The sequence below is a fragment of the Canis aureus genome, chromosome 7 (genome assembly GCF_053574225.1).
Source record: "Canis aureus isolate CA01 chromosome 7, VMU_Caureus_v.1.0, whole genome shotgun sequence".
NCBI lineage: Eukaryota > Metazoa > Chordata > Mammalia > Carnivora > Canidae > Canis > Canis aureus.
The window spans coordinates 62023663-62035719 of record NC_135617.1 but is presented as its reverse complement, the minus strand read 5'-3'; the positions used below and the strand labels follow the sequence as shown (position 1 = coordinate 62035719).

General features: G+C 49.0%; 2 protein-coding genes across 3 annotated transcripts in view; one reads left to right on the top strand and one right to left on the bottom strand.

Annotated features, from left to right (window-relative positions):
• Positions 1-3868, bottom strand: part of MED20 (mediator complex subunit 20) — a 13651-nt gene extending 9783 nt beyond the window's left edge. The window contains exon 1 of one of the 2 annotated variants that reach the window (XM_077904054.1): positions 3726-3868. In XM_077904054.1, the coding sequence (XP_077760180.1) occupies positions 3726-3736 (11 nt within the window). In that variant the 5' untranslated portion in view covers positions 3737-3868. Of the gene's footprint in view, positions 1-649; positions 810-3725 lie in introns of those variants that run through there. The other variant, XM_077904053.1, reaches the window with a different exon arrangement.
• On the top strand, positions 845-12057 carry BYSL (bystin like). The gene is made up of 8 exons (XM_077904039.1): positions 845-998; positions 1204-1485; positions 5992-6154; positions 8698-8836; positions 9173-9306; positions 10076-10236; positions 10388-10490; positions 11004-12057. Exons 2-8 carry the CDS (start codon positions 1218-1220, stop codon positions 11347-11349), a joined length of 1314 nt encoding a protein of 437 aa, XP_077760165.1. The 5' UTR covers positions 845-998; positions 1204-1217; the 3' UTR covers positions 11350-12057.

Here is a 12057-nt window from a genome sequence, read left to right as displayed (position 1 = left end):
TTCTCTGCCACCCCACTTATATCATGTTGAGAGATTAAAAGTCCATAGTAATTAGTTACACCAACCATACAATTAAACATAGTAGGAAACGAATTCTGAAGAGGTGACGTGCCTAAACCCCAATCTACCTCCCAACAGCTGCTGCTGCTTATTTTTTTTTTTTTTCCTCTAGACCGAAAATCTTAAGACGGCCGCACCAGAACCAGACACGGGCCGGTCTAACTGCATTAAGTGGCTGTAGGGAGGGGCAGGAGAAAATCTTTACAAAAAGACGGTTTCCTCGTTGCCTATCCTTTACCTCCTCTAGCTACGCCTGTAGATTGGGTCCTAGTTCGGGCATCCTTAATTTCCACCTCGGGCAGCCCTATGGCCTCCTGGGAAGGAGGAACACAACCACTGATGGGCTCCTGGGACAAAACCTTTCACCTGCCGCCTTTCAGGACGAAGGGAAGTGTCTCCGAGCAAACAAGCGCGGAGAATCTGCAGCCCTCGCAGCGTCTCCATCACCCACACGTTCCGAAGATATCTTATCTTCATCAGCTCATGGGGGACCGCGGTCCCTGGTCCCGGCCCTCCTCCCGGTACACTCCGGGCTCCGGGGCCCTTCCCGACCCCGAGCGCCGCCCAAAAAAGTCCCCTGCGGGCCTACCAAGTCACTCCCATGGTATCGGGCCAGGAGGATGGCAGGAACAAACAATCGGATCACAGTAGTCTCTGGCCGCCCACACTAAGTGAAGACCCCTAACGAAAGCTTCGGCCGAGGGAGGTGCTCCGGAAATGACGCAAAAGGAGAGCGTCCAGTCGACGCGCCCACGAGGAACAGGGGCAGGTCTAGGCATCTCCTCGGTGACGCCTCCAGTGACGTCACTACCCAACTCTGGCCCCGGCTTCGCAGCTAGGCAAGTCCACGTTTGGCTGGGAACAGAGGTCCTCGATCTATGAAAGTAGAAAACCACCGCTCGGACTGCCACCACTTGCAGAAGCCAGCGTTAGAAGCAGTGAGTTCATTCGGGGACCGGCTGGCTCCAGGCCCCGCTCTTACGGGGTGTGGCGGCGCTGATGGCCTTCCCGGCCTCCGGACGCCGGGAGGCGCTGTGAGCTCCGCGGGGGCCTCTGGGGAGCTGGGACTTCACGGCGCAAGTGCGCTCAAGGCTTTTTTTTTTTTTTCCTCGTCTGTACCCCACGTGTAAGCCTTTCTGGCAGAGTTCTGGAAAAAAATGCCCAAATTCAAGCCGGCTCGCGGAGCTGCAGGCCAGGAAAAACATGCGCCGCTGGCTGAGCAAATCCTGGCTGGGGACGCGGCGCGGGCAGGGCCCCGGGAGAAGCGGCGGGGTCGTGGGACCAGAGAGGAGGACGAAGAGTATGTGGGGCCCCGGCTGACCCGACGGATTTTGCAGCAAGCGCGGCAGCAACAGGAGGAACTCGAGACCGAGCATGGGACTGGGAATAAGGCCGCAGCCCCGCGCGAGCGCACCACGCGTCTGGGTAAGTGGGGGAGGGGGGGTGCCAGGCAGAGGGTGGTTAGTTTTGGAGGGAGGGGGAAGTAGATAGACGGCCAAAAGGTTCTGCCAGGGGAATCCTTTGGAATAAAAAAAGTGAAATTGAATAAGGAGTCCGCATCACACCCTTGCAAAGGTGATGAAATGGGAGACCCAGCCCTGGAATAGATTCAGGGTGGTCAGAGCTCTCTATGCCCACTTGTTGCTTTAGATGCTTGCGTCTAGGCAGTCTCTAAGACCAACAAGAAGTTAATTGGTCACACCATTGAGCACTCCTAACGTTTATCCATCTGTTCTGTACATTCTTGTAGGTTGTCTAGTCCGTACTTTGCACTGTGCTAGGTAGGAGTTTAGATGGTTTTGAGTAAAAAAGGAAGCAAGATAGCCATGACCCTGACTTCAAGATCTTACGGTCTAACCTGAGAGACAATTAAATTGACGATTCGAATAATACATTTCATGATGAAAGTATAGTTTTGGGACACCTGGGTGTCTCAGTGGTTGAGCATCTGCCTTGGGCTCTGGGCAGGATCGCGGGGTCCTGGGATGGAGTCCCGCGTCGGGATCCCAGCGGGGAGCCTGCTTCTCCCTCTGCCTATGCCTCTGCCTCTCTCTGTGTGTTTCTTGTAAATAAATAAATGAAAATCTTTTTTTTTTTTTAAGTATAGTTTCATCTTAAAACAAGAGCATTAGTTTTGGGGGTCAGGGTTCCTAGGTTACATGACTTTGGTGCTGAAAACTAGTGGAGAGAGAGCTCTAAGCAGAATGAACGATATTGTTTAGGTGCTATAAAGAGGGAGAGAGACTAATAAAAAGATGGTCTTTTTTTTTTTTAATTTTTTAGGGTGTAAGTGTTGACCTCCGGGTCACTTAATCCATTTCTCAGGTCTCATCTTTCATTTGTCCTGAGAGCAGTGTTTGACACAATTAAACACTGGCCTCCTGGGTTCGGTATCTTTACTTGGCTTCTGAGCCATCCCATTCCTGTTTTAGTACTTCTTCACCTCTCAGCATCTTTTGCTGGCTCTTTTGTCCCCAGCCTTTTATCATTGATATGCCACAAGTTTGGTTCTTGGACCTCTTCTTTTCATATCTCTTCTCTGGTGCTGTCATCCATTTCACGGTTTAAGTACCATCTATTTGGTAACTGTTCCCACCCTTGTATTCTTGCCCTGATCTCTTCCATGAAAATCAGATTCTTCTATTTTAGCTGCCTTTTTGACATCCCCAATTTGAAATCTAATAGACGTCTTAAATTTATTTTTTTTAAGATTTTATTTATTTTTTCATAAAAGACACAGAGAGAAGGCAGAGACATAGGCAGAGGGAGAAGCCGGCTCCTCACAGGGAGCCCGATGCCGGACTTGATCCTGAGCTGAAGGCAAACGCTCAACCGCTGAGCCACCCAGGCGTCCCAAGAGATCTCAAATTTAATGTGTCCAAAACAGAAATCCTGATCTTCTCGCCAAACCTGCTCCTCCCACTATCAGCTCAGTTAATAGGATGCTATCCTTCCATTTGATCAAGGCAAGCCTTGGATTTCTTTCTTATTCCACATTTGATATGTTAGGAAATCTTGTTGACTCGTATCTTCAAAATAGATCAGAGTCGGGCAGCCCGGGTGGCTCAGTGATTTAGCACCGCTTTCAGCCCAGGGCCTGATCCTGGAGACCCGGGATCGAGTCCCACGTCAGGCTCCCTGCATGGAGCCTGCTTCTCCCTCTGCCTGTGTCTCTGTCTCTCTCTCTCTCTCTCTCATGAATGAATGAATGAATGAATGAATGAATAAATAAATAAATAAATAAATAAATAAATAAATAAATAAATCAGAGTCAGACCACATCTCATCACCTTGGAACACAGTCCTATTTGAACCACCATAATCTCTCACCTGGATTATTTTTAGTAGCTTCCTAATTAGCATACAGTCACCCTTACAGTCCACTCACAATAATTGGATGACTTAAAAGACCTCCATGATCTGCCCCTGTTGCCAATCTGACCTCTTCTACTACTTTCCCCTTACTCTCTTCATCCATACAGGCTTTATTTTTCCTTAAACATACTAACTTAGGGCTTTTGTCCTGGTTATTCCTTCTGTTTTCTTACCCATGTAGGCTTATTCTCTTGATTGTTCACCATCTCAGAGAGGCCTGCACTTCATTGAAAATGGAAATACACGGGGCACCTTGGTTAAGCACCTACCTCATTTGGCTAAGCACCTACCTTCGGCTCATGTCATGATCTCGGAGTTCTGGGGCTGAGACCCACGTTGGGCTTCCTGCTCAGTGGGGAGGCTGCTTCTTCCTCTCCCTCTGTGTGTGCACATGTGTGTGCGCATGCATGCGCTCTCTCTCAAATAAATAATCTTAAAAAAAAGAAAAAGGAAATTCTCAGGGTCCTGGGGTTGAGTCCAGTGTCAGGTTCTGCACTCAGCAGGGAGTCTGCTTGTTTCTCTCCCTCTCTCTCTCTATTTCTCTCTCTCTTCCTCCCCACCCCCCGGCCAAATAAAATTTTTGAAGAAATACACCTTACCTCTGTTTCTACACTCCTGACTTCTCAACTCTGTTCTTTTTTCATAGCACTTGTCTTCTTTTAATACTTATTATTATCTATCTTTCCTGTTCAAACGTAAGCTCTGTAGGTTTCTCTTTTACTTATTTTTTAAATATTTTATTTAGAGAGAGAGGCAGAGACATTGGCAGAGAGAGAACCAGGCCCCTGAGGGGCACCTGATATGGGACTCAGTCCCAGGACCCTGGGATCACGACCTGAGCCAAAGGCGGATGCTCAACCACTGAACCACCCAGGTGCCCCAAGTTGCCTTTTATACTAATTTTTTTCAACACTCGGAACAATGCCTCACATATAATAGGCTCTCATTGTTCGCTGAATGAATGGGCTAATAGTAGTAAGGTAGGTAGAAGTTAAATCTACAAAAGATTTGGAGGCTATGTTTAGGATTTAAAGCTGTCCTAAAGACAGCAGGGGGCTATTGCAGAATATGGAGACCAGTTAGGGGATTGTTGAATACAGGCAAGCAATGCCCCTGATCTAGGCATAGGCAGAACTATGAAGGATTTGAGAGATAGTCTGAGGTAGAATTCAATAGGACATGGTAATTGATTGTGTAATTGGGGTGTGGGCAGGGGGCAAGGGCAGGCCTACCAGGTTCTGGCTCAGTATTTGGTGATGGTAGTGCCATTTACTTAGATCTGAAACACAGTGAGTAGTATAGACCTAGAAGGAAAAGAGTGAGTTCAGTTGATGACAGGTGAGGTTTTAATTGCCTGTGGCTCATCCAGGAGGTGCTCTACAGGAGGGAGCTAGAGTAAAGGGAAATATACCTACAAGCACAGATTTGGGGTTTGTTAGCATGTAGACACAAAACATCTGGCACATCCCCTCCCCCATTTAGCTTTTATCACACACTGCCTCTTTTCTTAATGAGCTGTTCATGTGTAACATTTCTTTCTGTTCGGATATTACATCCCTTCCCAGATGCCCAACCACCTATAGCTTTCCAATAACCAGTTATAAAAATGGGTTGTTCCAGGGGTGCCTGGGTGGCTGAGTCGTTAAGCATCTGACTTTGGCTCAGTTCATGATCCCAGGGTCCTGGAATCCAGCCTCCTGCCTCATGGCAGGGTCTGTGCTCAGCAGGGAGTCTGCTTCTCCCTTTCCCTCTGCCTCTGCCCCTGCCCTTGGTCCTGTTAGTGCAGACATATGCACAGTCTATCTCCAATAAGTTAGTTCTTTTTAAAAAGAGGGGTTTGTTCATTAAAATCTGAACTGCATTGCCTGACCTCAAGCCCTCCACAATCTGGCTTTACTTTGACCATCTAGCCTTATTTCTTGCTACTGCCTATCAGATGCTCTTGTAACCAAGCCTTCCTGGCAGTGTTGTTACCCATGTCTGGAGCACACTCCTCCAGCTCTTGTACTCCCTGTCCAGAGTCTAACCATCCTCTGTTGTTATTACCTTTTACATACCTGTGGTATACACTGCCTTTACCTTTTATTTTGGCATTTAATGAAGCCCTACAATGTTCATAGAGCAAAAAAAAGTGAAGAATGTACAGTCTAAACTCAGACTACCTTCCTCAGGCAGGTTACTTAACTTTCCTATGCTTAGGAGTCCCTACCTGAAACTGGATAGAAGTAGCTACTTGTTGGCATTATGAAAATTAGGTACAGTGTTTAGAACAGCTCCTGCCAAATAACTGAGTCTAGGGTGTTAACGATTGACTACTCATTGGCATCACTATCTACTTGGCTCATATTTGTACACTTTGTCTCTCAAGCAAGATTGGGACCAGGAAGCCCCTGGGAACTGGAAGACAGTGGGTGCATCCGTGCTTCCACTGCCCCCATCTCTATCTGTTATAAGCACATGTGAGGTCTGTATTTTACATGATGGGTAAAGTTGAATTGACCTCTACATCCCTCCCCAACTCCCTGCCTTGCTCATCTGTTTTATCCTCTCTTCTAGGTCCGGGAGTCCCGCAGGACGGATCAGATGACGAGGATGAGGATTGGCCCACCCTGGAGAAGGCTGCCACAATGACGGGGGCAGGCCATCACACAGAAGTTGTTGTGGATGCTGAGGATGAGCGGGCCATTGAGATGTTCATGAACAAGAACCCTCCTGCCAGGTAGGGCTAGCATGGCCTAGGGATTGGGATGTCAGGTCCAGGTGCAGTTTTCTATAAGGAGGCACATGCCCTGCCAGTTTTGGTTCCCTGCCTTTGGGAAGGGCCCTGAGCATAGCTGATTGTGGGGAACCAACTTGGCAAAACTGGCCCCTCCTCAGAATGACCCCAACTTCCTGCCCACCTGTCCACTTGTTATAGAACTGCTCAGACTGGCTGGGGAAACAGCTACAGGGTCTTTTTTCATGATGCCTCGGGGCGATCCATCCTATTCCATTTGGTTTTGTTATGCTCAGTTTTCTCAGTGCTAAGTTCGATTTCCTTGGCCAGATCTCTTTCACACTCTCAGCTTCATATCAGCTAGGGTTTCTCATCCTCAGCACTACTGGCACTTTGAGCTGGATAAAACTCTTTTTTGTCGAGTCTGTCCTGTGCAGTGAGAGGTATTTGGCAGCATACCTAACTTCTCACTAGCCACCAGTAGTGACCTTTTTCCCCAATCTTGATAACCAAAAAATGTCTCCAGGTATTGCCAAATGTTCCCTGATGGGCAGACTCACCCTTGTTTAGGAGCACAGTTTATTGCCCTGTATCCTAAATGGCAGCTCCAAACAGGTGGGCATTGAAGCTCCTACATGCAAACTCTTTAAGCTGGTAGATTCTGATCCAGGGGAGGGAGGTCTAGAATAAAGACCTTCAACTAGTTCATACTGACCCTGTGATATTTATATGATACTCTTCTTAGTTCTTAGGCTTTTATTTTTTTATTTTATTTTTTTTTAAATTTTTATTTATTTATGATAGTCACAGAGAGAGAAAGAGAGAGAGGCAGAGACATAGGCAGAGGGAGAAGCAGGCTCCATGCACCGGGAGCCTGATGTGGGATTCGATCCCGGGTCTCCAGGATCGCGCCCTGGGCCAAAGGCAGGCGCCAAACCGCTGCGCCACCCAGGGATCCCAGTTCTTAGGCTTTTAGGAGCTAAATGCATCTCTCGTTGCTGATAGTATTGAGAAAAGACACAGAAGCTGAAGGATAAGTTCCGTGGTCACTGAGAACACAGTGAGGAAATGAGCCAGTTTCCCACACTGATGCCCAGCAGCTAAAGTAGACGTCACAAAGTGTGTACTTGGGCTGTATGCTTCTCCTGGCAGAGGGCCCTTGGTTCTCAGCACCTCCAAACTCCTTTGTAATATAGTATTCTGACATGATTGGCAGGATGATTTTATTGCTTGGAGCTGCCAAAACAGGGATTCTTGATAGTCCTGAGAAATGACAGCTGGCAACTTCTGAAAGCAAACCAGACCCATGTGAACTCAGCAGTCAGGGGCCCATGTAGTTGGGGGCACATTATAGTGTATTGTCAAGTACTTGGATTGCAGGCTGAAAGACCAGGGTTTGACTCTCTCCTTACTTGAGAGCTCTGAGACCCTGGGTGAGTTATTGACGTCTCTGGATATCAGTTCCTATGTCTGAATAAGGGCAATAATGACACCTCTATGAGATGTTGTACAGCCTATATGAGATAATCTGGAAAATCCTGCTTCAATGCCTACTGTTGAGAAAATAGCCATTTTTTTAAATTTTTTTTTTTTATTTATGATAGTCACACAGAGAGAAAGAGAGAGGCAGAGACATAGGCAGAGGGAGAAGCAGGCTCCATGCACCGGGAGCCCGACGTGGGATTTGATCCCGGGTCTCCAGGATCACGCTCTGGGCCAAAGGCAGCGCTAAACTGCTGCACCACCCGGGATCCCGAAAATAGCCATTTTAGATATGCCTTAGCAGCCTCTGAAGACATCATTCTACCAAAGCCCAATGTGACAATAATTCTAAACCATCCTGATAAGGTTATGTTTGATATGCTCTGTGCAAGGAAACTGAGAAAAATATTATTAATCTTAGAAATCTTTCCATAAATTTCAAAAAGTGAAATTGGGGGGAAGTTTGTGTCATAGTCTCTCCTTAATGGCCCCAGTTGCTTGAAATCTTGGAAAATAACAGAGATGTGTCTGGCATTCTAGAGAGGCCAGATCAGGACTTTGTAATAGGAGATCCCTTAGCATGTTGCCAGCACTCGATAGATGTGTTTGAAATAGGCAATGCTTACTGTACACTTGCTGTGTACTAAGAGTTCTAAGTAACATGCAAACATTAACTCCTGTAATCCTTGTGCTGACGTTATGAGTTAGGCACTGTTACTGTCCCGGTCTCACAGATAAGGAAACTGAGACATAGAGAGGCCAAGTATGCCCAGGGTCATACAGGGAGAGGAAGAGCCAAGATCTGAACCCAGGCTGACTGACTTCAGAGTCCAGGCCCTCCACCTCCACACAGCTATCAGCTTTGTCCCAAAATGAATGACTTTTGGGTCCTCACACTGCTCAGGATTCTGTGGTGGGTGGTAGGGCTCAGGAAAACTGGGGCCACACATCCCAGCGGGATCACAAGTGTATTAGAGCTCATGAGGGACTGTGCAGGAAGTCTAGAGCTTCCCAGACTGACCACCGCCCTCTCCCCTTCCCTCCCACACCTCCTCTACTCTTAGGCGTACCCTGGCTGACATCATCATGGAGAAGCTAACCGAAAAGCAGACGGAAGTCGAGATGGTTATGTCAGAGGTGTCAGGCTTTCCTATGCCCCAGCTGGACCCCCGGGTCCTAGAGGTCTACAGAGGGGTCCGGGAGGTAAGAGCTGAGAGGAGAGCCGTGATCAAATACCCTCCCAGGGGCTGTGGGCTCCACCTAAGGCTTTGTGTTCCCTCACAAATGAGGCAGAGTGGCCAAAAGCAAACTTAAAAGATACCTGCTCTGCCACTCAGGGACTTGGTAGCCTTGGGTAAGGTTCCTTAACTCTAGTCTTGGTTTCCCTATCTGGAAAACAAGGGCATAAAAGCACATCCTAACAGGGTTGTGGTGAGGATTAAGTGAGCTAATCTGTGAAAACCAACCACATGAGGACATGGCATGCAGCACATGGCTTGTGTGTCATGGGCAGCGATGACTCAGCGCCCTCATCCCCAGGTGTTATCGAAGTACCGCAGTGGGAAACTGCCCAAGGCCTTCAAGATCATCCCTGCGCTCTCCAACTGGGAGCAAATCCTGTACATCACAGAGCCTGAGGCCTGGACTGCAGCCGCCATGTACCAAGCCACGAGGTAGAAGAGGGGGGTTAGGGCGGCCTGGGGTCTGTAGGTGGCAGTGGGGGTGGAGGTGCAGCTTTCTCTGCTACTGTCATTACATCTTTGCCTTGCCCCAGAGCTCTAGCTTGTGTTTCTGTACATCACGGTTTTCCCAGCTTTCCTGTTTCATGTTTCGGAGCCAGGACTTGGTTGAGACTCTGCTGTGATGAGTTTTCAGAAGTGGGGCTTAGAACTACTGGGGGACAACCCCTGGTGTATCAGAGGGGCCTCTGAAGTCTGTGGCTCCCCAGGCACACTTGGGTCCCTCGTGACAGCAAGGTAAAGAAAATCTATGTCAGGGAAGAAAGGTGAAGAGCAGAGAGCTCTGGCTTTCCCAAAGACAGAGCGCTCCCTTTGTTTGGATACATCTTGTAGCCCCTCCTGAGCCCTCCCTAATCTGTGTCTGCACACAGCTTACTCCTACTCACCCCTCAGATCTCTTATGTGCACCATCCACAGTGATTATTTAAAGTGCCAGCTCCAGGTGGCTCAGTCAGTTAGGTGTCTTATCTTTGGCTCAAGTCATGATCCCAGGGCCCTGGGATTAAGCCCCAAATCAGGCTCCCTGCTTAGCAGGGGAGTCTGCTGCTCCCTTTCCCTCTGCCCTTCCTCCCTGCTTGTGCATGTACTGTCTTTCAAATAAAGTTTTTAAATCTTTAAAAAAAAAGTAATAAAGTGCCAGCTCCTGGCTACCAAGTGACCAGGGATCTCCCTCCGTATTCTACCCCCCTACCCCCAAACCTAGGATTTTTGCCTCTAACCTCAAGGAACGCATGGCTCAGCGCTTCTACAACCTTGTCCTGCTCCCCCGGGTACGAGATGACATCGCTGAATACAAACGACTCAACTTCCACCTCTACATGGCACTCAAGAAGGCCCTGTTCAAGCCTGGAGCCTGGTTTAAAGGTGGGAACTGAGAGGGAGGGGCCGGAGCTCCTGCAGGTGAAAGCAGCAAGCCTGACTTGGGAGATGACTGTCTCGGGTAGGTGGGGAACCTGCTCTAGCTCCTTTCTCTCACCCTAGACTCAAAAATGACTGCCTCTCTGACCCTCCCCAGGGATCCTGATCCCCCTGTGTGAGTCTGGCACCTGTACCCTCCGCGAAGCCATCATCGTGGGTAGCATCATCACCAAATGCTCCATCCCTGTGTTGCACTCCAGGTAGTGTTGGTGAGGATGGAGAACAGTCAGCAGATACCCAGATAGGAGTATCCCAGGGTGGGGGCTGGGAGTGGACAGAGTGGGGAAGGACCTAGGAATAGCCCTGGGTCTGTGGCTTGTTTAAGCTTCTGAGCATGTCGCTACTCCACTAGAATGGAAGTTCCCCCCCAAACAGGAGCCCGGTGCCTGGCACATGGCAGGTGCTCAGTAAGGAGTTGAATGAATGAATGGAGAACATGAGAAGAAAGTTTGTTAGGGGTGGAGATCTTCAGATGCTTAAATATATTCTAGCCAGATACTGAGATGAGCAACTGAGTGAGAGGTAGGGGTTTGGTGTGAATCCGCAGAGACCTAACAGGCTGAGGGTGGGTGTAAGATCAGGTAGGTGAGAAGAAGGCCTGAGATGGCCCCCTTAGGAATAGTACAGGGCGGGGGCCAGGAGAGGAGGAAAGGGACAGGGCAGAGCAGATCTTCCCTCCAGCGTCCCCCCCACCACTAACCCTTTCCCACCAGTGCAGCCATGCTGAAAATTGCTGAGATGGAATACAGCGGTGCCAACAGCATCTTCCTGCGACTGTTGCTGGATAAGAAGTATGCGCTGCCCTACCGGGTGCTAGATGCCCTGGTCTTCCACTTCCTGGGCTTCCGGACAGAGAGGCGCGAACTGCCTGTGCTCTGGCACCAGTGCCTCCTGACTTTGGTCCAGCGCTACAAGGCAGACCTGGCCACAGATCAGAAAGACGCCCTCTTGGAACTGCTCCGACTGCAGCCGCATCCGCAGCTGTCCCCCGAGATCAGGCGTGAGCTCCAGGGCGCAGTCCCCCGAGATGTAGAAGATGTTCCTCTCGCCATGGAGTGAGGAAAGTTACTTGTCCTGGTCTGAAGGGCATGGGGGGCTGGTCACCAGGATTCCCTGTTGGTGGCACTGAGCTCTTAACAACTGAAGTCTCAGATCAGGACAGTCAGTGAGAGGGGTCACAGGCATCTGTGGGAGGGAGGACTGAGGGTCTGCTGGCTCCCTGTTCATTCTAGGTCTTCATCCCTGCTCAGTTCTGAGACCTGACTTGAGAGGCCACACTCCAGTGTTACCACTCCCTGGCTGGGGCTTGGAATAGGTTCTTTCTCTCAGGCTGTTGTGTCAAGTCACTGGGATGTGGATAAATACCAAAGGCAGATATTTATTGAACTTCTTTCTGGTGTTTTGATATGATCGGTGGAGTTATTTTTGCTTTCCCTCTTTAGCTGGAGAGAAGTTCTTCCCTATTCCTGTCTAGGACTGGATTCTTTGTAGTTTATAGAGGATACGCCCCCTCCACCTCCTGATTCTAGAAGTTTGGATCTAGAGGCAGAGGCTATTTTGGGGGAATGCCAGCGACCAGGGGGCTGTTCAAAAAGATGGTCCTTTCTCAGCTATGGACAAAGTCCCCAGAGAAAACTGGAGCTATAGAAGCAAGAGAGATCAGAGAATAATAAGATCAGGCCCTGAAACAAGTAGATCCAGAGTCACCACTGGACAGGTTCTCTAACTTTCTTGGCTAATTAAAGCTTTAGACCAGAGGTTGGCAAA